This window comes from Dermacentor silvarum, chromosome 7, assembly GCF_013339745.2.
Source record: "Dermacentor silvarum isolate Dsil-2018 chromosome 7, BIME_Dsil_1.4, whole genome shotgun sequence".
NCBI lineage: Eukaryota > Metazoa > Arthropoda > Arachnida > Ixodida > Ixodidae > Dermacentor > Dermacentor silvarum.
In genome coordinates this window covers 115,744,878-115,771,195 of record NC_051160.1, presented here as the reverse complement: position 1 = coordinate 115,771,195, position 26,318 = coordinate 115,744,878, and the positions used below count along the sequence as shown (strand labels likewise).

Below are 26,318 nucleotides of genomic sequence, written 5' to 3'. Positions count from 1 at the left end.
AGTAATGTTGACAATGCGAGTACAGGCTTGTTCTATTCTTTTTCTCTAGATACAGCGCAGTGCTAAAGTCGCTGCTGGCGCCTGGCTTCTCGTATGGAATGTGGACGATTTGTTACGACGCACCATGGTACAAACGTACGTCTGCCCCTCATTGACTTGATTTGATTTTCTCTGCTTACATCTTGCCGAAATCATTCGAGCAACATCGTTTCATCACTATTTGAACAGTTTCACTTGACAAGATCGCTACAGGATATAACAGCATTGCGGAGATAATGAAGTGCGGCAATAAAGGCGGCCGCGCAATACGCAAGTGTAAAGGAGCAGTAAGGAATTATTCGAAGTGATGCCGGCGTGCGTAATCAGGCAAATTGAACGAATAATTTGTTGGCGGTTATTTCGGCCTACATGATGACATTGAAATGTACAAATTTGTAACTGTTGATGTAATGTTGATCGCCTTTGACTTTCCAATATAATCATGCGCCGTAAAGTTTGTAACTAAGAGGGTAATAATTATAATTAGTTTATTAGCGAATGGATCACTTTGGTTTCTCTTGCATATGACCTCCGCCTGCGCACATAACTGATCTGTAGTGACGTACTGTGAGTAGCTTTTGTAGGATTTTTTAATTGTTCGAAGTAAGAAAAAACGGTATATCTTCAATATGACGCACGCAATTAATAGGAGTTTAGAGGCTTGTCACTACCAAGGGTCTCTACCCAAGGTCTGTCTACACTGCGGCACTCCTGGATTAGCACTATTTTCTGGTTGTTGATTCCTCTTTATTACGTACAATGTTTCAATTTCGTTTAGTGAACTACCTTTCAAGTATGGTTGCGCTATCCACTGCCAATATGGTACCAGCAGCCCCTTTGGGTTTTCCGAAAGTAGTAGTTGGAACGGTTTATTTTTCGAAGTTTCTGTTTAGCCTGGAATTAATCTCCATTACATCCTTTGAAGCTATCGCTGATCCATTGGTGGAAGTGCTCCTTCATGTCCGGTCGTGCGATGAGGAGGCAGCCGATGTGCATTTTTCCTAAAAAAAACCAGAACATTTTATATCAGAAACTACAATAGGCTGCACATTAACTTAAGCTGAAGTTAGAAGCAAGGCGCTGTCTTGCATAATGATCAACAACATACCTACCTTTTATATGTCCTTGTCGTTTGTCAATCGATCGCTGTTTCGTAAATTGTCGAGACGGTGTGCATTTTGGCACGTCCTATCGTTTGCTTGTACGTACATATGATTGTATGGAGGAGTGCGTATGGTGTCAAGGATTAGCGGCCAAACTTTATAATCTTGCCTGAAGCGCGCCTGCCTCAACTTTAGGTATTTTGTAATAAATGCTTTGTTAAAATTTCCGACTTTCATGTTCTGGTGTGATTGTCTTCCGCTTGTGTCCGGCTTGATTTTTCGGTGGTAAGACGTGCTGTAAGTTCACCAACTGAAAAGCCCGTCTTGCTGCATCAATAGTATATGCAGGACCTACGCGCTTGCGATCAACGCGCTCCAGCGGCGTACGTTTCGCGTGGTTTCGCCCGGCGTTGACCTATAAGCGTTTCATCGTCGCGGTCGCTCGACATCGGCACGTTGTGCCTGTGCCACTGAGTGGACACTTATCACCGTAGGCATCGCATTTATCGATGTCTCAGTTAAGCACCCGTCTTCCCGCTCGTCCTGGAAAGCGTGCAGTCAGGCGGTTGACTTCCTATGACTGCTGCTCGTTCGCGGTATGGGGAAGGCTGACACCGATCTGCTTGCCTTTGAACGTGTGTGCTCCGGGCCGGTATTTTCTGGCGATCACTTTCGGGGATGGTTTCACTTTCGCAAAATTTCGGGAGTCATTTCCGTGGACCCGCCGAAGTATACCTCCGACAGCGCTCTTGGCACAGTGCGAAGATAGCGAGCTTCTCAGAGCGCCAGTAACGCTGTCCGCTGTATACGCGGACGCGTCCGGTTGCGAGTCACGCGATGTCTCGCGGACGTGGAACTATCCCCGATGATGATCGCCCGAGAGTAAAACACCTGCTCGCGCCAATTCCTCCTGGCATTACCACTGTGTACCTACTCACCCATCACAGCACTCCTTCCCTGCCATCACGTGACGTTCCGTACCATAGGTGACCGAATTTTCCGCTCAGTTAGACTTTCATCTAATGAGATCCAACATGAATCACTGTAGCTGGCTGTCGCCAGGAGAACTCTGGCCTGGTGGTATGGAGCCGCTTCGAGATTTTGGACACATTTCATTTAACATGTGGCTGCGCCTAGCTTCCTCACTCCTTTGCGGGTTGCCTCACGAAGAACCAGTGGATTAAACTTCAATCAACCATAATTTTTTCAACTGATTTTCCTTGTATTATTCAGGTTTTGTGCGTTGGGGCTGAAACTGTATTTATGCTGTCATCCGGATTCGAGTCTTGAGGAACCGCATTTCTGTCGTCAAGCATATAGCGCCTTTTTAATGCGAAAGCATTATATGCCCCATTACGCGAAAATCCGTAGTAGTAGGTCTGACCGAAATATGGTACCAAAAATGGCCGACGGTGCAAAGACGTAACAAAACGCACAGTTTGACGTCAAATTTCTCAAGGAGGTTCCTGCTAACAAAGTAAATTAGTGGCTTTGAGAAAAAATCTGCTATATTTTGGCCCGGGTAGGATTCGAACCTGGGCCTCCGGGGTGTGAGACGAACGCGCTTCCCCGACGCCACAGCGGCTCCACGGTTCTGCCTGACTAAAGGTGTGCCTAGTGTGTGCGTCATTGCACACGTCACGTCGCAGCCATCTGGCTAACTAAAGGTGTGGCCTAGTGCGAGCGTCATTGGGCGCGTGACGGCACAGCCAATGGAGAGGAGGTGGCGCCACGTCATGAGTGTATAAAATGAGCGCGTTCATGACGTTTCGAGTTCTACAAACGACATAATGCTTTCGCATTCCCACACGTAAGCAATCTTAAGTGTCCCTGCCTATATTTTTTTTCAAACACGGATAAACGTATTTTCTCGCAAGACTACATAACGGAATAAGCTATAAGCGCGAGTTTTGAACGCGTGCTTAAACGGCAATTACGAGGAGCATTCGCGATAACATTATAGTTATAGTTAACCCCGATTTCGCTGCTAGTTGAACACATTGCTACTTGCAGTGAGTAGTAGAAGGAGGAATAGTGTTAAGAAACGCCTGTTGTGTAGGTATTCAAACAACACAGAAGTTCGCAGAACGATGGAAACTTGAATGGTTGAGCAGCGGCGTGGTCAAACCAGAAATGTCGCTGGAGTCAACGTTACGAAAAGGTGACTTCGTCAGGGACGTTGCACAAACGTTGGCTCCGGCGACATTCCTAGTTTGACCACTTCTCATTGTTGTGTATGTGGTACAGGGGGCGTGCACCGAAACGTCTCCACTGCGAGTATGCCTAGCGTTTGCGTGCTCGTGGCTTTCCCGTGTATTGGGCTCGACAGCAATTAGTTACGTAATAATGTCGAAATCATCATCATAACATCTTGTCACTAGTGCACGGTAGTCAGCTACAACACTTAGGTTTGCCTCTGGGCAGATTGTATTCCTTAAGCGTAAGCAGGTAGAGTGGCTTAGAGGCTATGGCATTGTACTGCTAAGCACAAGGCCGCGAGATCAAATCCCGGACGAGGCGGCCGCATTTCAACGTGGACGAAATGCAAAAACGCCCCTGTGCTGTGCATTGGGTGCACATTAAGTAACCTCAGGGGGCCAAAATTGATAAGGAGTACCACACTGCGACCGTGCCTCGTAATCAAATCGTGGTTTCGGGACGCAAAACCCCAGAATCTAATTTATTTAATTGTTCAAGCAAAGCCTCTCTGTCGATTTCAACCAGCAGACTTTTGCATTTGTCGTGCATTTCGGCTTCAGACCAAAATTTAAGACGGCAACTCGCCATAAGTTAACGTAATGTTCAACAACATATTGTGGAACGATGAGCTTTTAAACTGGGACTACAGTACATGAGAGTCCATTGCCGGTTGGCCGGGCCCACGATAGCAGCCAGGAAATCGTGACGAACCGGATGTATTATCACGGTAATTTGAATTTCTGTACCATTCATTTTACAGGAGGAAATGGAGAACAGTAATGCGTCCTTGCCACATGTTTTATTTTCCGGCCGAATAAAAGAAAACAGCAATGCTCAAAAGTGCATAAATCCGTGCTTTGTTTTTAATTTTATTAGTCCCAATTATAGTTATCGATGAAATTGTGTAATCTACCATTCGCTTAATATTTTTATTTACGCTATAATCCACCGTGAATCTGTTGGCTTCGTGCAATATTGACGTATTTGTTTTTCTGTTCTGTCTGCAGTGAACCCCCGAAGCGTCACTAAGGCTGCGCTGCTGGAAAACTATGGTAATTTCCATGAAAGTTTATAAATCTCGTGGATACATTCGTGCAAGATTTAACGGTAAATGGTAATTATCTTAGCACAACCCCTCAGAAGTTGTTATTATCTGCTGAAGAAGCAATCAATTTCATAAAACTTAATTCTGCGGGGAAGCGAATAAGCGTCTTTTTTGGTATATATTCTTAAATTTTTTTCAGCAGTCGGCGGTAAGACTAAGCTTGCTGTTTTTCTTGTTTACCAGCACTACGAGTGTTGTTCATGGGCTCGCTAAAGCGAAATAATGTCGTGAGCAAGGGTTTGTTGTGTATGAACAACGTCTTGGGGGGCGCTGTCGTACGGTAGGCATTGAGTTGCGCAGGTGTACGCATTGTACGCCGATTGTTGTTCTTAGTTTCGTAATAGATATTCGTCTGATTTGTGAGCTAGACGCGAAGCATTGTGTTTAGGAATGCCAAATAACGCGAGGACTCTTTCTCTTTCTTCTGCAATTTATACGAGAGCTGCGAATTTCCGTCGACTTTATTTGCCGTCATTACTCTTCTTCCATCTCGGTGGATGCTTCTGCGATTGCCTAACTGGCATCACAGCCGCCATTTCCGATGTCTGGTAAATAACAAATTGAGGAAATAATTGTTCTGTTCAGTGTAGTTTCGATTGTAGCGTGAGTGGAGCTTCAAGATTTAAACGCCATTACTGATTCATATATGAAATGCAGCGAATGCTATTTCTTGTTACAGCAGAAGCGCTTTTTCTCGAGCTCTCCCGCAGACTTTCGTTTCACGAAAACTATATGTCACCGCCCGGCATGGCGCAATTAGATCACATAAATATACACGTATAACACGTCGACGTATGCGTAATAGCTTGTTGTAGCCGCGAGGGAAATTTTGACTACCTGGGGTTCTTTAACTAAAAAGTAAGAATAGCCGTTGTGGAGACGGTCCCTCAGTCCAGGGTCCCGCCGGGTACGCCTTTCATCCCTGCAGCGATGAAGGTTGCCAAGTGAGGAAAGCCGTGCATCGCGAAGGGCAGCAACACAGTTAGTTCTTATGTAGCAGCGGCGACACAGGTTGATTCCATTCCTTAATATATGAATCACTATTTTTGCAGCGAACTACGGCACACGTCTTCCCTTTATCGTTACACATTTTGCAGCACGAATGGGGCACAGTGCATTAGCGAACACCCAGTTGCATTTCCGACAGCTGATCGCACAGTAGCAGGGCAGAAGCAGTAATGGTTTCGTATTCGTGCGCATTCGCTGAGGCAACGTATGGCGCGCTGCCGAAAGCGCCATCTCGTTCCTCTAGAGCAAACTGCTCCGCGAAAAGGGTCAATAAGGCGATGAGCGCCGCGCTATCAGCGTGACGTCACACAGGCTTCGCATAACACCACAAGCCATCTGGTACTACCGCCACTGATGCTGCGGTCATTGGCTGTGTTCTCTACGGAATTACGGGACGAAACAACAAACGCTACCTAAAATATCCTCAGTACAACTACGCGCAGTCGTGCCCTTCATTAGTTTAATAAGTTGAATTGATTTCTTTGAATCTTTCTCCAATTTTATGACACGTTTTCTTTTTTTTTTTTTTGCTTTATCACCCGTTTTCAAACTCTCGAAGGGCACTTGCTCTTGCGGAACCTAGTTGCGCATACGTCGGCAAACAGTAACTATAACTTTGAAACACACATGCTGTCGCGCGGGAGCTTTGCGACGTCGGAACGTGTAGATGCTGTGGTCGATGGTAGCGCTGTGTCGCGTTTCTTCCGTTTCTTGGGCTGACGGTTGTGAGCCGCGTTTGTCGCCGAATATCCGCTGCGCGGTTCTTTTGTCGAGATGCACCGAAATGTGTTATTTTTCAATAAGCATTACGCACTTCATTTTCATATACTTGCCAACGTATTTGGGACTTCTGGCATTGCTTCTATATGACATTCAGCGGCCGCAGTTTCTGCGGTAACCTAACTTGGTTCAGGAATAAGATCGCCTTTTTTATTATTTATTTCTGTCTCGCTTCGTACGCTGTGCAGGAGACATCGCGAAGCCTCTCTTGATCGACAGCTACGTCGTCGACCGTGAAGATTTCATCGACGGGGCTGGACCAGTCACCTACTCTCTCTGGCACATGAGCACATGACGATCCTCTTCAAAGACCAATGTCCGTAGCCCCATATTTCAGACCATTATCGCACGGGTCAGTCCAAATTAATAAAGAAAATTGATATATGCAGTATTTTGCACCCATCACATTCTTTGTTTTCTCGGTCATGCTTACGTGCAGAAAAGAGGCCACGGGGGCAGCTGAATTGAGGTACTTGCAAGCTGCTTAGGAACACTTTTATGTGGGCTATGGTGAAATGAAACGGACTTTTGAAAAACTGACATATTCACATGAATATGTCAATTGTCAATATGTCATGAACAGTCTCAGGAAATGCCGTTCTTTTCGGTGACGCGGCATATGCAGAGGCCGGAAAAGGAGGCTCCAATTGCGTGTTCACATCGAGGCACTCTTCTTTGTGTTTTGCTTACCTCCATCAAATAGGCCCTGCAACACTTTTTTTTTCTAGGACTTTGAGCACAGTGGAGTCATTGCACTGCATTTCAATAAATATGAGGTGGTATGTTTGATCATAGACATTTTGTTTAATCTGTGGCAGATAGCGTAATTATTGTCCTCGAGCTGGATTACTCGTAGCGGCGGACATTACTCGCACGAGACATCGAACTGCATAATCGAGTAACTGACAAAATTTTTGACAAACCATTTATTATGCAGCCCTATAGTCTGCGATTATGGTTACGAATGTTCTGTTGTTAAAGGCATATCAGATAATACAGCGGTATTTGCATCCATTTCGTGTCCTGTTCCGAGAAACCGATATATTTATTCTATTTATTCTACTTTCCGCGATATGAGTCATGCTGATGATGTGGGTATAATTGATGCACTTAGCGCTTCCTTTAGCCAGTTTGAAGCGATTAGTCTTTTTAACGATGTCGATACTTTAACTACATTTTTTAGTGATTTAGTTACCTTGTGCATCACGCGTTTTGTAACGTTAAAAACAAAAAAGACCAATTCAGAGCTGCCTTGGATCACACGGGAAATTTTGCACCTGTCGCGACGACTTGGACGCTTGCGGCGTGCTAAACGTACCGGTGATTCTGTTCTTACTGCGCAATTAATTGCTCTTAAGGAGGAACTTCGAAGCAAAACTAATACTGCTCGGGATTTTTACTTCCAGGTAACACTTCCAAGTTTGCTTAGAAATAATCCACGTAAAGCTTGGAGCTCTGTTCTGCCAAAGGAATCTGCCGCTGATACTTTTGAAATAAACAACACTGCTATGATTGCACACGCATTTAACAGTTATTTTAAAACTGTTTTTACGCTTGATAACTCCGTTGTTACTCCTTTTATAGAGCAGACGCATAGTTCTATTGATGATATTGTTGTTTCGAACCAGGGTGTGCTGAATTTGATTTTGAAACTTGATCCGAAAAAGAAAGGTAGTCCCGACAATATAGGTAATGCATTCCTCATTAGATACACTTTATAGACTAGTAGATATTTAACTGTTATTTTTCGGAAATCTCTCTCGACGTCTGTTGTCCCTTTTGCCTGGAAATCGGCTAAAATTCTTTCACTATTCAAATCCGGAAATAAGCAGTCCTTTCTGAACTACAGACCCATCGCTATCACATCTCATTCTTGTAAAATACTCCAACACATAATTTACAAACATATCATTGAATTTCTAGAGTCCAATAATGTTTTATCGGATGCTCAACACGGTTTTCGGCGCGGATTTAGCACCACAACCCGGCTCAGTGAATTCACTCATGACATCATCCAGGCCCTCGATGCAGGTGATCAAATTGACACAATATTTATTAATTTTTCAAAAGCTTTCGACAGTGTGTCACACTCCAAACTGTTGAAAAAGCTCACTGTTATTCTTAACAACCAAGCATTAGTTACCTGGATTTCTTCTTTTTTATGCAATCGATCACAGTACGTACTCTTTAGGTCTTCTCAAAACTCCACTTGCAGTGTAACGTCGGGCGTACCTCAAGGTCCAATATTAGGTCCGCTTGTGTTTTTGATTTTCATAAATAATCTGTCAAGCACTATTCCTGTTAAAATCCGCATGTACGCAGACGATTGTGTTTTGTACCATATGGTTAAAACTCCTCATGATCACATTATCCTTAATGATTCATTTGTATCATTTCAATCATGGTGTGAGACTTGGCAGATGCAAATAAATTTCCAGAAAACTGTATCTATGTCAATTACCAAACGTTCTCTTCCTTCTCGATTTACCTATTCGTTTAATGGCTGCCCTCTAGGACATGTTTCACAGTATAAATATCTGGGTCTTCTATTCACTCAGGATCTATCTTGGTTGCATCACATCTAACTCATGTGCAACCGTGTGCTTAGAAGGTTAGGCTACTTGTAACGCACATTACGTTCAGCCCCACTTAGCACACGACTCCTCACTTACAAAACGCTGGTTCGTCCAATACTGGAGTATGGCTCTGTCGTATGGAACCCGCACAAAATATCTGACATCAACAAAATCCAAAAGAAAGCTGTACGCTTCATTTATCGTCGCTTTGACAGGTATTTTTCACCGAGTTCCCATCTTCTTAGTCTTCAACTTACCAGTCTCTCTTCCCGTCGTCATGTCGAATCTTTGAAGTTTCTTTATACTCTAATTAACTCCCCACGATTCCCCCTACTTAGCAATTACATCGCACCCGCTAGACCTACAACCACCAGACATCACCATGAGTTGAATATGACCACTTTTCACCATCGTACCGATGCGTTTAAAGGCAGTTTTTTTTTTTTTTTTGTCCGCACTATAGAATTGTGGAGTGCTCTGCCTCGTTACGCAATATCTTTACCACTCGATGAATTTTATTGTATATTACTAATCATTGATGTTCAGTGTTCTTTGTTATGTTTTTCTATGTATTGCATTTCCCCACTCCTGCGATAGCCCTTCGGGCCTGCAGTATGTTGAAATAAATAAATAAAGAAATTATTGCATCTACTCTGAAGCTCTTTTTTTTTTTCGCTTTCCTAAAACCCGCCGTGGTGACTGACGGGCTATGGTGTGAGGTCGCAGGATCAAATCCCGGCCGCGGTGGCCGCATTTCCATGGGGGCTACATGCAAAAAACGGCCGTGTCCCGTGCATTGGGGGCACATTAAAGATCCCCTGGTGGCGAAAATTAATCCGGAGTCCCCCACTACGGCGTGCCTCAAAATGAAATCGTTGTTTTGGCACGGGAAACCACAGAATTCAATTCAATTCGCTTTCTTCAAGTACTTGGCCAGGTACACGCATACGTGACAGAGGGACGTGACGTCAGCTGGCACGTGCTTAGCACCACGTGCCCGAGGGGGCACGCATTCGCGACGCAACACATGTAGTGCGTAGTACAAATAACCGCTGGTCTGTCAGAGCAACAGAATAGGTCTGAGGCGAATGGAGCCGCAGTCGATGACGCCGACGAATTAGGCGCTCTGACAAGATTGGGAAATCTTGCAGGCAAAGTGTGTCGGCTGACCCGAAACACGAGTAGAAGAAGGTCAGTGGGAGAGCTGTTCCCTCTACAGTGCACACAAAATCGGCTGTTGCTCGCGATATGCATGTGAACCTGTTGGCGTAACCTGAGTCCAAATCACGAACTGATGGGGCGACGCAAAAAAGTTCGTGTCGCCCCACCACCTGCCCTTGGACCGACCCATGAATCCGTCCTTCGTTTCAGTACACTAGCGTTCTGCTTTCCACCCATTGGAGTGCGGTGGTCGTGGCGACGGCTCCATGCTGTGACCTTGTATTTAGTGAGCAAGCTTTAACCACTAGAACGTTTGAGATGTGAGCTCGGTTCGCCCAGTAACCCAAAGCAGACACGCGCAGAGAAAGAATAAACATTTTATTTACAGGTTCAACATTGTTTCAGAGGTATAAGTGCGAGTCCTGAGAAGTGATTGGCCGCGGAGTAAGTGATAGCGGACACGTCGGGTGAACATAGCGATGCTGATACGATGTCAGCGACAATTCAAAACACAACTGTCAAACGAACGGTACATGTATTTCTCGCTTGTTAGTAACTCGGCTGTGCCTCAGCTCTAAATTATTCGTAAGTGTACAGGAGGTCGCGAAATGGGTATAGCGACACCTTAGGTTTACCTCCTTGGCGTTAAGCGAATAAACTGTAAAGTCTGTCGTTACGGCTATTTAAAGTGCGCTTGAGACTACGACAGAAACGTTAGCGACTAGTAAGACTAGTAAGTTGTAACACGAGTCCTTGTAATGCGGCTATAGCTATCACACATCCCTCTACTGCACCCAAGCTCGAAGTTATGGCATATGCTACGACCTTTCTTGTTCGCAACCGGTTTACTGATGCGTTAGGCTGCTTACTGGTCAGGTCTATAAGGCTTCGATACCCTGCCAATATTGCTGGCCTGGGCCGCCTCATACGATAGCTGCCGTCGAGTGCTTGCGTTCGTCGAGGGACTAAAATCAAAGTCCGGCCACGGAGATGCTTGTGTTCCATCACGCCTTGGTGAACGAGTGGAAGCAGAATACTTCACGACCAGTCAGCGCGGGCATCTCCTGCTGGCTGTAAGACCTGCGGCATGAGAGTTACGGACCTGTAAGAGCTTGCTTAATAATCACTGATACTGAGAAATTGGCATCCACACCGGAGTAGCGCGAATCTACTCGTCTTGATTCGATCGCTGCACCGGGACAAAATTTCTGCAAATTATGAAACCTGCAGTTTGAGAAACCTGTATTGATTTCTCGTGCAGATTCGTGTTACCCTCAAGTGGGTGTAAAGAATTTACCTTTCGTGAAATCACTTTAACTTCGCTAATTTCCGCAGAACTAATTTGTCAATAACATACGTTGCGGCGATACGGAGTTGCAGTATTCGCTGCTCTACCAACTACAGAGTTTCGTGTTTACGCTAAACTTCCGCTCAGAACTGGCAATTCCTGGCACCCTTTCTTAACACGATGCTTGCGTGGAGCACTTCCTGTTGCAGACAGAATGAATACTGGCACATAATTATACAGAATAACTTATCGGTGATAGAAATGATGGCGCCCTTTGTTTTTGAAGTCCGAACACTTAAGGACACACCGTAATGGGAGTTTCACTCTCAAGGTTACAGCCGGCGCCACCTTTCCTTTCGCCAAAAGAAAATCCGCATTCACTCTTCCTTTGGCTCGGAATCACCGACGCACTTATGTCTTACTCGGTTTCAAGCTGGCAATCACTGTTTTCGAGTATGCTATTAAAGAAAATGCGCTAAAAGGCGTCGCGTTTATTTCAGAAAGTTGACCCCGGAAGCAACGTCTTTCCGACAGCAAAGGCCACATTTTCCAACAATCCACTCCATGTCACATTGTTCTGGTCTTTCGTCATTGGCCCGGACGTGACTCGGGATGCCGCCGCACTGCCGATACCACCAGAATAAGAAAATAATAGAAAATGAAATAAACATTGCTGAATACAGGCCCATTTCATATTGTTCTCCGTTATCTAAGCAGCATTACGTACACCGCACTCAGCACTTAAGCAGTACAAATCGGTTTTCAACCGACATCAACGCGACATTGAAGAGAACAATAGCTTGAGTAAATGAGTAAATTTAGTAAATGTACTAATTTACTAAACACTGAATAAATTTTAGTAAATTTGAGAATAAGTAACTTACGCTTCTACAATACCAAAAAAAAGGAAATCCCACTCGTTCCATGAGTAGATGCTCGGTAAAGCAGAAGAAAACGCAAGAACGAAGGCCACCTGGCGCCGCCGCCTTTAAGTCCCCGCAACAGCTCTCTGTGACGTCATAGAATTTGGCGGGTCTCCTCGAGCCTTGTTAATTTCTAATCGGTAAGGATTGACTACATTCCGTTACAAAACAGCCAAACACTGAGCTTAAGAAGCTTTGAGAACTTTTACTGAGGCAAAAAAATGGCCCAAATACGAAAATATGCTTCGAAATTCGTGACGTCACACTGACGCACCGGCACTGGAGTTCCGGCGCGATATTAAAATAATTGGAACTTTGACCTTCATTTTCTGGTCTAATGTCAACCTTCTTGCCGCGAAATCAACGATACTGATGGTGAAAAAAAAAACAAAAAAACATTAGCAGTGTATTAGCAGCAACACAGCATTAACTGACCTGTTGCTTCTCTTCAGTGTCGCCTTAGAGGAATCTCAGGTCAATACGGTTTGGCCGGAGACTATATATATATATATATATATATATACATATATATATATATATATATATATACATAATACATACATACATACATACATACATACATACATACATACATACATACATACATACATACATACATACATACATACATACATACATAGCGTAGTAAAGTCACCTCCATTTCATTGAGGGTTGCGTGATGACGGACAAACTTTACGTGATGCTCACCCTGCCGTGCTCCAAGCCTCTGTTGCCAACCGTCCTCGGTATGTCTCTCAATGCCAGCCGTAGCCAGCGTGCACGCCACCGTGCCATCCTCCGTGCCATCCTTCGGGCCAGCCTGCGGGCCAGGCGGGAACAGGGTGGTGCGCGTGGTGGTGCCCGTGGTGGTGCCCGTGGTGGTGCCCATGGTGGTGGTGGTGGCTGAAAACGAGCCGAGAAGCGTTCTTTTTGTCGACTAACGAGAGCGGATCGTCCTGGCTAACCGCCGGCTTGGCTCTTTCCGTCAAGATTTGATGCACTTCACCTGAACAGGGGCGTTTTCGTACAAGGACTTCGCGTTTAGATTTGCATTTCTCTGGAATATCTCAGCGAGACGTGGTTATCGGACGACGGAGATGATTTGCCTTGATGTCCTTCGCAGGGACACCTAAAGGATATGCCGCGGGGAACTTCGCCCGGTCGTATCGGTAGCGGAGGGACGCTTTTGTTTCATTCAATTGATCGAAGCAAGCTCTGTACATGGTTCGTAATCGAGAGGAAGTCAATAGAAACACCTTTCGCCTCGGTGCGCTTCAAGTGTGCGCCTTGAGAGCGAGACAATTATGGTGTTCGAGAACGGCAATGTCCCCTTACTGATACGCTCAGCCAGCACATATTTCTAATCCGTACAATCAGCCGCGTTCTCGCTTAGCAGCTTATTGGAGCGAGCCGTGTTTCATTACATCTCAGGCGCGGCAGAGGCAACGTGATGATCGAACCCGGAGCATTCAAACGTAGTATGGCTTCCGAAGTCAGCCAGCGTGCAGTTTCAGTTTATGCTGAAGCCAGCAGTGACGTAGCTATTATTTACTTACGACAGGCATTACTACTTTATATGATGCGGAAGCGCCTGCAGAATGTAGCTGTGCAGTCACGGCGTGGAATAATTCGCGCACGGCTACGTTTCTCGCCTGCCTTCATCCCTTCCGTAACATTTTTGAGAGGAGAGGAGATCGTTTTACTTTTTGGATGATTATAGGAATTATAACTTATATCCGGTTCAGTGTCAAATCGAAACCTATTTCTTGAAGTACGAAGTGTCTTACAGCGCGAACATTCACTTTGAGCAGCAAGGCCAGTTTTTTTTTTTTTTTTTTTTTTTTCAGAGTTCTTACTGCCGGTGCTCAGAGTGCCACGGAAATCTTGCATGTCACTTTTACCCGAGGTAGCTCAGCGGCTGTATCGTTCTCAGATAAGTGCCAAAGCGCGAGTTTAGCTTTGAGGCTGTGCTGACAGCATTTCGATAACGTTGCACAGACTTCCTCGTATATACTGCGCTATCACACACCAAAAATAGACTTAGTTCATAAACCATGTGTGTAACCGGCGATATGAAACCAGCGCGTCAATGAAACTGCGACTCTTTAAGTAAAACGATTTCCTGAATTGCGTGAATTACACCTCACAATGTGCTCCAATAGCACATAAAAATTAAATCCTGGGGCCGAACGCGCGATCTGATTGCCAGGCTGAGGCAACAGGGTGATCGAACCCGGAGAATTGAAAGGTAGTATGACTTCCGAAGTGAATGCGTGAATGCGGCCGCCACGGCAAGGATCGAACTTTATTAGGCGTTCTTGCAGGCTAATTGGTTCATACTTGAAGGAAGGTTAAAACTGCGCGAAAGAAACAAGGACAAGCGGATGGAACACGCCACCACTGCCACCACAATACCACCACCACCACTGCGCTCGTGATGTCTTCCTTAATTCCGCCTATCCTCGTTCTTTTCTCGTAGTTTTTTAATCTTCCATCAAGAATCGAAGCCACGACCTCGAGCGAAGCAGCGCAACGCCATAGACACTGGGCAGCCGTGGTGGGTCGAATGAAACACAGCTAAATCTGTTTTTTTTTTGCGTGTTTAGAGAAATGGTCAATCAATTAAGAGACCGGTGTTTCACTAAGGTTACATTATAAGTGTGGGGTACATTCTGGATTTAAAACTATAAGAGATCCGTATTATCCGCTTTATAAGCTGTAAATGACAGAAATCACAAGTTCTTGATGTCCCTCTATTAGAGGACTTCAGAGTTGTAAACATAGCATTTTTTGTTGTCAATCTTAGTAGTTTCTTTCACTTACTTCACAAATATCCAGACCATGTAATAAATACCCTGCTTGCTGACGTAAACATAATTTGAAATTCTGTTTAAGTGGAACAGTAAACTTTCATCTGCAGTTACCAACGCTCCCCACGCAGTTGAATAGGTAAGCCACGCTTGGGTCGGAAGCACTATTTGCTCACAAGAACATTTCCCTCAACTCGAGTATGCCTTTCGCCCCCGCCGCGCTACCGGCTGCAATCTGGATCTGTAAAACAAGGCTGCTTCACTCACCCGACTGGGATAGGAACAGGGACCACCCTCGGCGCCAGGGCGGCGCTGATGAGCGCGTACTTTGCCAATTTCTTGAGCTTGGTTGCGTGCGCCTCCTGTGTGACGAGCGCTAGCACCAAGGCCACGCAGAGGACGGTGAATGCGACTCGGCGGCTGCACATCTTGAAGGGTAAAGGTGGCACGGCTCCTGCGGTGGCTGCAAGAACATGCGCGTATGTCTACGTCACAATGGTTAAAACGCCCTATTTGTTGCGATTTGCTTTGCAAGTGGCGCTAGAGAAGAGATGAAATACCATCTACTCTATATTGACAGTTTATGCACTGTCCAGCTGCTCTGCCTTTTTTTTATATATTCTCTTCAGGCTACTCGCTTCAGGGCTGTTGCGGCTATAGACTTACGAAACGGATGATTACAAAACAAATTGTAGACGTAAGTCAAGAAAAAGAACATAGTCTTCAGTGCAAAGGCTATTTGTAGACATTCCGCAATAATAACAGCGGTAATAACATCCATAGACTTTCGATGCCTTGCCTATAGTAAACTTTGTGAGGCTATAAGGCGCCAGCACGAGTCTCCTTGATGGGTTAAGGCCTGCGTGCCCCAAGAAGAGCGGCTACACCTTTATCAGTGCCCGTGAGGCAGCGGTCAATTCAGAGCCCTGCACTTAGGCTCGGAGCGCTCAGACGCGCTCACATCTTCGAGCTGGGAGCGCGGTGCAGATTCGATCAAATTCCGGCCACCTGGCTCCTTTTATTACCGTTAGGCGCAGCTGAACTTTCGCCCGGGCCACGGTTTTTCTCTGGCTCCGCTCTAGAGACAGGTCCGAATGGCTGCAAACCGAGTCGGAGCGCGGCAGGAACCAGTCGGACGTGCCATTATAGTGTCGCATTTACGTACTCGACGACGCGGCATGCCCTTCCAAGCTGTCCTACACCTTTAAGCCGCGTCGATGCCAGCGGAGGGGCGACCTTTGCGGCGGCTCTGCGAACTGCAAACCTTACAACTTACCGGTCTTGGAGACGGGTTGCTTCGCTGGCACCGAGTGACTGTGTGCGTGCGTGTGTGCCGCGCTGACGGATCGCGCCCGTCCCTATATCGGCGCCAAGCGACGGAGAGGGATGTACCCGACCCCAACGTTATGGCGGAAAATAAACCGATCCCGCACTTTTTTTTTTCCGATCACTTACGCAAATCAGTTTCCAAACTGCATTTCACTTTCGGCAGCAGCCTAGCACGGGCGTCAACCGCCACCCCCGTCCGTCTTCCGCGGAGGTGGGGGGGAGGAAGATTTTGGGTACCGTCAGGCGCCCCCCTTAAAACAAGGAAAAGAAGCCCCCGCGTCGCCCGCAACCGTGACGGGCACGTGGCTCGCGAAGTGCGGCGGTGGCGGCGGTCGGGGGCAGTTCCTCGTGACACGCCCGACACGCTACTTTCGCGCTTGCTCCATCTTGAGGCTTACGCACGGCGGGCCTTACATCACTTGGCAGCCCGCGCGAAGCCGACGGCGGGCTCAACCGGAGGCCCACTCACCTCCGAGTGTTGGGAAAGAGGGGTCGCTTTGTTCGTAGCGCTGACCAAACGTTGAAATGCACAGCCGGACCCACAAAGCGGCATGTATAGTTGTGCTCAGTAAATGAAAACGGTTAGGAGGAAACGTTTTTCTCGGGACCGACTCCAATTTCCCCTTTTAGATGCGATGCGGTTGAAAGGCGGAAGTGTTATCGTCAGGCAACCGTGCAACTTGCCTAAAGAAATTTGTTGCATTTAAAGTAAACAGCCCACTAAATCCAGTTCGTGAAACTGGATAGCTAGGTCATCCCCTAACATTGCGAATATTGACCGAAACCTGAAAGCTAAAAAAAAGAACGAAATGAAATGAGACGTGGAGTTCGCGACTCCTGAATGCTGTGTAGAAAAGAAAGCATTAATAAATTGACACTGCTTAATGTGTCACATCGACTCACTCGCTAGTTGGAAACCGTAGTGAGGGACTCCGAATTCATACAGACCAGCCGGACTTCTTGACCCTGAACCCAAAGCATGGTACGTTAGAACTTGTGTATTCCGTCCCAAGGCTGTCGCCTCAGCCGCCGGAAATCGAACGCCCGGCCTTGTCATCCGTATAGCACATCGTCAAAGCCACTGAGCTACTGCGGTGAATATCAACTAAGGGCGTCGCAATTCGGTTACTTCAGCTGACAGAACGCTTAAATGACAGCTGACATTTTGACATACTGTACTTCTCACTGAACCACGGTGGTACTTCAGGAACAAAACGTTTGTTAAACCCCGGTAAGTGAAATAAGAAAAGCACGTAACCGGAAACAAGCCATGTTAACTTGGTTGCTTTGAACTGTCTATCAAGGGCAGTTACAGAATGCGGTATCTCTTTTTATTGCCGTCTTCGTGTTGATCACATGATATCACAGTTGATTCTAAAATTTCGTACGTGTTTCCGAAAAAAATGACAAAAATCGAACTCTGATTTAAAAGCATGCGATTACATCTACTGTAATTTGGCTTTGCCTTCAGGATACAACTTATTTCGTTCATAGCAGTTCAGAAGCTACCATATTGCAGAATGTCTGCGTTTCACGTGTAACTAAGTAAGGAACTGGAAATCGGGGCTGTGTTACATTGTTCTTCATGTTGCTGATAACCTTGCCTATAACATTATTATTGCTCTATAACCTTACATCAGACTTATATGGGATTGAAATAGTATGCTCAAATTACCGTGTTTTACTTGCCGACGTAACTACGTATACTTTAGACACTTCTTCGACAGGGACGGCGCGCTCTATTCGTAGACGCAGCTAGATACGACAGCGGAGACGCGTTCGCCATATCGGTAGTGGACGCGAAAGACAATCTGGTTAATGCGGCCTCTGTGCGCACCAATTCTGCTCCCGATGCGGGGGAGGCGGCTATCGCCCTGGCCGTACACAGCGCACATTCTCCCCTCTTCGTCTTCTCGGACTCGCGTACGGCCGTTAGGTCCTTTTCGGCGGCGCGCATATCGGAAAGGGCGAATAGGATTGCGATCAACACGCTCACTAATTTCCGGAAAATCGGCACGGAAGCATATTTCCACATTTCATGGTTCCCGGTCCACCTGGGGGACTAGGTCCAACCGTACGGCTGTAACCACAATGAACGGGCTCACCGGCTGGCGCGCAATTTCACGACCCGCGCAGCCGACAACGGCCATCCTCGTAACGAGGCTTGCATCCAAAAAGACCCATTGTGCACATTTCACGAAATCGTCTCACGCTAGCGCTTGGAAAGGAGGTGATTCTCTCATCCCCACCCAAAACTAAACAAACCACAAGTTAGCACGCTCAGAATGCCAGAAATACCAGAATGCCGACCCAGACTTCCCGCAGTCGTGCCTCAAATGCGGAGCCGATTCATGCTCTTTCGACCAAATGCTCTGGCTGTGCCCAGCCCTAGAAAACTCTACACTTGCCACCAAGGAACGGTGGGAGGAATTCCTCAGAAGCGACAACCACCGCATCCAGCTCCAGGCAGTCCAGAGGGCCCACGACATCCCAACGGGACTTCGCCTCCCGGTGCCATCGTGGGCGGAGCCACCGACTGGACCTAAGGGAGCCTTTGGCACCCCCCGGCCACAGTTTCTCAGGGCAAAATAAAGTTCTTGTCACCGTCACTTCTTCGACTCAATGTTTTCATTGTAACTTCAGTACTTTCTTGTAGTAAATTGTGTTCAATATTTAAAATAGTCGCCATATTATTTCAAAATATTTTGCGCGCAAACACCACACCAACGTGTATAAATGCATGGCCGCTGTCTAGCCGTTGGCGACAATCACGCTCTGATTATTGGATATTTCTAACGCTTTTAGTAAAAAAGGAAACAAGGCAACAGCAACGCTGGTGTTCACTTTACTTTGAAATATGGCAAATGAAGTTCTGATACATAAGTTACCTTCATAGCTCGTAACCTAATGACCATCATGTGTGCTGCTGACAGACATAGGCGTATGTACCGGGGAGGGGGGGGGGGGGGGCAGCGTATGCCATTTGCCCCCCCCCCCCCCACACACACACACACACTTTTGAAAGCAGGCACTTTCGGCCGCATGCTTGAGTTTTCTCTCTTAATATAATGGTCACGTAAGTGACCACTATATTATCCTATCCTACATTATCACTATCCCCAGCTTGGGCAGCGAGGATTGTCTTTTCTGCCTCCTTGGGACGCGCTGTAGCGGACGACGCGCGGGGTTCTCCATACACGCTCGCGTTGCGGAGTAGCCCTAGCGCTGGGCAGTTCCCGCCCAAACAAATGCCAGCTTGCGCCACTTGCATCAAGCCCAGCTTTTGCGACCACTAGATCCCTATTTGAAAATACAATAAGCTTGCTATATTTAACCTGCGGGCGAGGGGCACGTCCCGATAAAGTATTATAATCAGCCGCGCCCAGTGACTGGTGTGCCTTACGGCATTAAATGGTTGGATTATCAAATACTGGAACTATTGTCCAGAAAAAAACCTACATAGCGTTGCAGTCTCAGTATAATAATTATGAGAATCAAAATCTAGTCTAACCTATTACAGGTGCAACTGTCGAATTTCAGTGTGTATCACGACTCATCGTAGATATGTTCCTGAAGATGACATCGGTCCAATGTGCAAAGCCATTTCAATAGCAATAGAATATTACATTGAATTGAATTTTTCTAAGGGCATGTGTCACTTCTGAGTTGGCTGATTTAATTTTCAGAAATCAGAGTTGGATTATTAGTTGTTTCCCAGCAGAAGCAAAGCAAAATAGCAGCTATATTATATTTTGAAGAAATTAGGGCCACTTTTTTGTGACCTATACCGAAATTTTGTACTGTGTAGGTTGCTTACGTGCTCTTAAAATAATTACTGAATAATCGCTTTTTCCCAATTTTTATGCGTTATAGACGGCATATAGTCGTCCTTCCCCGGTATCCTTGCTAAACAATGTGGGGCACGGTGGCTTTATTTATTCGAAGTACGAAGAAATCTTCTCAGTGACGAGCGATGAATTATCTCTCTCTCTCGCTCTTTTTAACTTTGTAAAATAACTTTGTAGAAAGTTATACATTGGAGCGTTCCAGGGTGTCATACTGCCGCTAATCAAAATATCTCCCACGTCCTAAAACAGCAACACGAAATATTGTTCAAATTCCGTGAAAATAGGGAGAATTTTAAGCGCAATGACTTGCGAAACTTTCACTTTCCTGCTTTAAATTCAAATGGTGTGGATAATTACCAAACCCTTGTTTTTCCGTATCTTTTCGTGTATTATAACATATTCGAAGTTTCATTCTACGGTGTCCTCGGTTAGCTAACAAGGCATCTTGTTTATATCTGGGGCGAAATAGGGGCGTGGCATGGGTAATGTGTAATAAATTTTCCAAACTGGTGGGCTAAATGCGCATTTTTCAGTAGAATATGTATGCAAGTGGTCCGTCGTGTTATTAGTCTGTTTTACGAGCGGTGAGAGAGAGAGAGAGAGAATTTATTTTAAACAATTCACGCAGAGAGGTGTAAAACTTAGAGGGCTGCGCTAGCATAATTACAACTGCAACTGAGGGCAAATTTTGCGAACATAGTGGGAAAAATACGTCAAGTTTATGTGCGATGGTAAATGCATGTTGCTCCAACAGAGCTTTAAAAAAATGTTAAGCATGTATTCGAGAATATCATGCTGCTGTTATTACCTAGGTTTCCCAATGTCTCAAGAGAACTTTGCGTTTCAGATATTTTATACTTTCAAGAAATAGGCAGCATTTTAAGTGCAATGTGTCGCGTAATTTTAACGTTTCTGGCTCATTTATAAGCGTTACGAATAATTATAAACTCTCATCTTCTTTCTTTTACTTTTGCATGCGTAATATATTAAGCTCACCTGGTGTCCTCACTGAACTAAAGGAGGCAGCTTCGTTATGCTTGGTGACTGTAAGGACAAGGTAATGGGTGATCTGTAGGTGAAGTTCAATATAGATGGGTAATTGGGGCTTTCGTAGTAAATCACGTATTCAAGCACTCTAGAGCGTTATGAGCGTGTCTAACTAGCGGGAAAGAATTGAGCCCGCTGCTGTGGCAGAAGCATAAAGGCCATTAAGACCAAATTTAGCGAAAATTGGTAGTACTTTGAGGTAAATCTCTGTGCGAAGTTAAATGCTCTTGGATCAAACACGGCGTTTTTAGTGTTAAAACGTGTGATATGGCACCCATCAGCTATGCTTCCTAGTGTCCCGACATGGCTGCAGGTTACAACAGGTTTATATTTCGTGGAACGTAGAGGGGGGTCATGGTAACTGCAATGTCCGACAAACCTTTTTACGTTCCCGGTCCATTTATAGAAGCACTGCAAATAATTACTAAGCCGTCATTTTCTTCCCCTATTTTTAGGTCTGATAAGAGTTCCTATTTGGTTTCAGCGATGTCCTCGGTGAACTAAACAAGACGCTGTATATAATAGGCGAAAATAAAGGGCGCGTTATGGGCAATATGTACATAAACTGCAATGATAGAGGACTAATTATGACATTTGCAGTAAATGACGGTACGATGTCTCACACTGAACGAAAACAACGGAAGGGGCCTTGCTGCACAAGCTCTGCTGCAGAAGTCTTGCTTGCAGTTGGCACAAAACATAGGATAAAGAAAAGACAATGTTCTTGCGGTTCTTTTCTAAGCAACGGTCATAGCGAACAGTACAGCAACACTTCCTTTTAGTTGGGTGCGAGCGCAGCACTTGCCTTGCCCCAATGCCGAGCTTAGTGTTTGACAGCAAATGCGCATCGCAGCATAGCCTGCCTGCGATGCTCGTAAAACGACGCCGCGGAAGCTCAATTGGTAAGAGCATCGCAAGCGTAATGCGAATACGTGGTATCGTTCCCTACCTGCGGCAAGTTGTTTTTTCATCCATTTTCATTTTTCCATTAATTAGTCTTTCTTTAATTCACTTAATAAGTACAAGTAATTTCCCCTATGTTGTCCTTGGTGTTGTTGTATGACATGATTAATACAAATCGGGCCCCTCTGTGCCCTCTATTCTCATATATATATATATATATATATATATATATATATATAGAGAGAGAGAGAGAGAGAGAGAGAGAGATCGGAGCGCTTGTGGTTTGCCCCTCCGATTCCGATTTTAAGCATATAATGGCATTTGCGAATGTTAGCGCTGGCACCATTACTCCTTTCCAGATTCCACGCACCACCTCATACTTATTGTGGCCCCACAGTGCTCTGTGTTTCATTAATGCTGCATTCCGCTTCCCCTTTATTTTCAGATTATCTTGGTGGTTGCTTGAGTAATTCTTTCCTTCGTTTATGTGTACGCCGAGGTACTTATATTGCTTCACTATGGGTATTACTTGCTGTTGAATTGACACCACGAAGTTACTCGTGTGTTCATTAAAGATCATAATCCCTGATTTCTCTGTGCTAAACTTAAGGCCTAGATTTGTCGCTGCGTTCCCACAGATATTCGCAAGTATCTGTAAATCTTTTTATTGTCCGCTAGTAGCACAATGTCGTCTGCGTACATCAATCCAGGGACCTTTTGTTGCACCATTTGTCCATTACGCATGTAGGATAAATCGAAACCTAATTCGCTGTTTTCCAGTCGTCTTTCTATGCCCTTGACGTAAAGCGTGAACAACAATGGTGACAGAGGGCATCCTTGCTTCAATCCTTGGTGAATTCCCACCATTTCATTTCCTTTTCGACCTTCCCATGCCACTTGTACTTGGTTGTCTCGATATATCTCCCTCAGCAGCTCCACGAAATCGTCATCTATGCCTTCGTATTGAAGAATATCCCACAACAATTCCCTGTCTACGTTGTCATAAGCTCCTTTAATATCTAGAAATGCTACCCATAAAGGTCTTTTCTGAGCTACTGAAATCTCTACTGGTAGTGCATCAAGAAGCACTACCAACGCCACCTAGGTGGCGTTCACCGTACTCAGCACAGCGGAGCGTGGCCTCCGCAATTAGCTCTGAAAATGTTTCTGAAGTTGATCGCGGAGGCTGCAATTGCGACGCGCTGTACGCGCTGATTTGACTCGGTGACGATTCAGTTACGTGCTTTGTCTTGCGCGTTGTATTAGTGTGTCAGTTACGTGCTTAGTCTTTCGCGTTGTGCTAGCGTGTGCAGCGTAGTGCAGCTTCCATATGCACGACGGTTGCTCATGGTCATCGACGTTGGTAGTCGTGATGGAGGAGACGTGCCACCAGGCGTCAGCGTGGGTGCATCAACGCCTAAGGGCGCTTTAGCCACAAAACACCAATAGACATTATATATCAATGTGCAATAAACATTACACTACTTCTGTGAAGACAAGTTTCACTTTCGTGTTCTATACCGATTCCTATATAAGAGGGATCAACCACATTTTTTATGACACCTTGCAAATCACTGCAAAATGGTGCCAGTGGGCACCTCAAGGCACACGAATTCTCCGGAAGTAATGAAGTGAACAACGCAGAATAATGCACAAAGCAAACGGCATTACAATAGAAGCGATCTGCTTGGACCACTGTCTACCGCAGTGTCAGGTAAAAAAAAAAAAAAAAACTCCGTAGTCCCGTCAGTGGTTTCAGGCTACTCGCACCTAACAAATAAGCATGCGCTCCGGGGCACATTTTTGCCACCCATACAGTTTGTGATGTTTCTGAAAAAAATCAGTTGAAGATCCGCCCTAGGTCTTGTTCTGGTTTGTTTTGAAGCGCGCTAAATTTACAACAATGTTAATTTTTAAATCGTGTCAACTTTCTCCGGGAACTTGTAGTACCTTTTTGTACAGCACGTACTTCGAGTTTTTTTTTTTCCTTTTCTTGTGTTGCGTTTCCTTCACCAGCCGTAAAAATAATATCTTATATTCAGGACAGCGTGCACACGTAACTTCTCATCACAGCAGCGCGATGCTCTAGCTATTTGACCATCGACACTCAGTGACCGAAGTTGGCGGGAAAACGGTTAGAGACACCGACAAACGGGAAGACACACAGACAGATGACCAACCAGAAAGAAAGGCCCCAAAAATGAAATGCGCGAAACACCTTAAGAATGCAATCGAGTTTAATAAACAACAATCTACTCTGTGGGTAACTGGCGATGGCAGAACCTCATGTTCGTGACGTCATTTGTAGGTTGGTAAAGGGCTTGCCACATGGGTCGTGCAGCAGCGTAATTGCTATCGTCAGCCACCAAGCGCGCTATGCTTCACGGGACAGTGCGCGTGGTAGTGAAGAAGAAGACCCTGAAAGTAGCGCTTGCAGGCCCGTGTTCTCGTCCGCACCGGTCGTTATTACCCATTTTTTGCGACGGGTGCCACCGCCAAAGAACTGTCCCTCCGCCCCATGAAGAAGCGCGCGTCGGAGGTCACCTCGGTAGCTACGTTGAGCACCGTCTCTAGCACCAGCGCAGTCTCGGCCAGCACGGCCCCGTCGGTGACCTTTGCCGCAGACACCACCGACAAGGAGACGCCTCCTCGCGCGGGCCAGGCGCCGCCGACCGAGCTGCTGCGCGGGGCTCCGCGACTCGCACGAAGACGGATCGACAGCTTCTCGGCCAGCGACAAGCAACGACGCCTCTCGAGAGCCACCCTGGCGCAAGATGGCGGCGCCCGGTCCGACTACCCGGCTGCCTCGTGCGAGGACCCCCAAGAGCTTTTCATCGCAGCCCCGCGGATGTTTTCCAAGAAACGGCAAGTGGCGCTGGCGGTCTCAGCTCTATAAACGGCATATTGCGTCTTCGTCTCTAGTCTTCCACATGGTGGTCTTGCGAAAGGGTAAAATATTTAATGCTCAGCCACTGCTTAGAACAGCAACGGCCGCCCGATGAAATCGCACATCGCGCTACCTGCCGAGTTGCGACGCCGTCAGTGGGTAATAGCGTGGAGGCGGTGTTTGCAGTTGTCGCCACACACCTCGCCGAGGGCGCGACTAGAAATATTGTCCAGGAGGGGGGGCTCACGTTGCAGCGCGGCCTCCTCCTTACGAATTTCCCGAGGGATCAAACACATGAATAAGAACTGCATTAACATTGTCAATGCCATTGTATATTAGATGCTGCATACGAACTATTGAACGCTACACACTGTCAAGCAAAATCTTTATTTTTTCATGAAAGAATATATTCGCATATCCCAAAACTTGTGGCAGAAATAACTGATATCAATGCTTCCGCGTTTTTAGAGGCGATAGTCTTTCTTGGGCTACCTAGACGAGAAAAGTTTTGCCTGACTGTCACTCGATTGAACCGCCAGGCCAAAACCAAGCATGAATAGAGGAGGTGCAGAGAGAGAAAGAAAGAGACAGACAGAGAGCGAGAGTAATAAATAAAGAAATAAATAAAACAAAGTTTTTTTTGGGCGAGGCGGGTTCCGAATCCGGCTACCCATGGTCCGAAGGCGAGCGTCATAACCGCGTCATAACCCACCCTTTATGCATTTATGGAAACCATATGATAGCGTTGTACCAACGATTGTAACAGAACTTGCTATGGGCGAGAGAAACAGAAAATGAGAGCGAGAGAGACGTTTAAAGAAAGAGAGAGACAAAGAAAGTGAAACACAGATGGACAGAAAGAGAGAGAGCAGAAAGAAATGAAAAATGAAACGCTGCAAATGGAAAAATCAACGCGTTAGATATGGTGTCGAAGAGACGCCACGCGTTAAAAACAAGCCGACTGCAGGCGCGGCTCTGTAGCCGGCTTTAAGCCAACAGTAATAAAAGGCCCCAACAGATGGCACCAGACCAGGGCGAACGCGAGAAATTTGAATTGAATTCAGCAAAACCTCCCTTGCATCCATCATGGGAGGAATGAGAGGGGAGGGGAAGAGCGCGAAGGGTGCGAGTGGGAGAAGAGAGGGAGTTATGTATCAGGGGCGGCAGAAGACTATCGTCTTTCGACGTCATTTGCAGCGAAGCAAGCAGATATGACGCCAATTTCTTTGTCTATTTAATAAGTAAAGAAAATATCACACAAACTTTAGAACTATATCAGTTCGAAAGCAGGAAAGCAGTGCATGCAGCTGAT

General features: G+C 46.0%; 2 protein-coding genes across 2 annotated transcripts in view; one reads left to right on the top strand and one right to left on the bottom strand.

Moving 5' to 3' along the window:
- Positions 1-6,605, top strand: part of LOC119459100 (thiopurine S-methyltransferase) — a 36,501-nt gene extending 29,896 nt beyond the window's left edge. Inside the window, exons 6-8 of the mRNA XM_037720932.2 lie at positions 50-135; positions 4,349-4,393; positions 6,423-6,605. Coding sequence (XP_037576860.2) covers positions 50-135; positions 4,349-4,393; positions 6,423-6,529 — 238 coding nt within the window. The 3' untranslated portion in view covers positions 6,530-6,605. The remainder of the gene's footprint in view (positions 1-49; positions 136-4,348; positions 4,394-6,422) is intronic.
- A 3,743-nt stretch (positions 6,606-10,348) lies between these two features.
- On the bottom strand, positions 10,349-24,449 carry LOC125947188 (uncharacterized). Its single transcript, XM_049671581.1, has 4 exons — positions 24,445-24,449; positions 15,260-15,455; positions 12,891-13,085; positions 10,349-11,051 (listed from the first exon to the last, which is right to left on the bottom strand). Exons 1-4 carry the CDS (start codon positions 24,447-24,449, stop codon positions 11,010-11,012), a joined length of 438 nt encoding a protein of 145 aa, XP_049527538.1. The 3' UTR covers positions 10,349-11,009.
- Between the last annotated feature and the right edge of the window lie 1,869 nt (positions 24,450-26,318).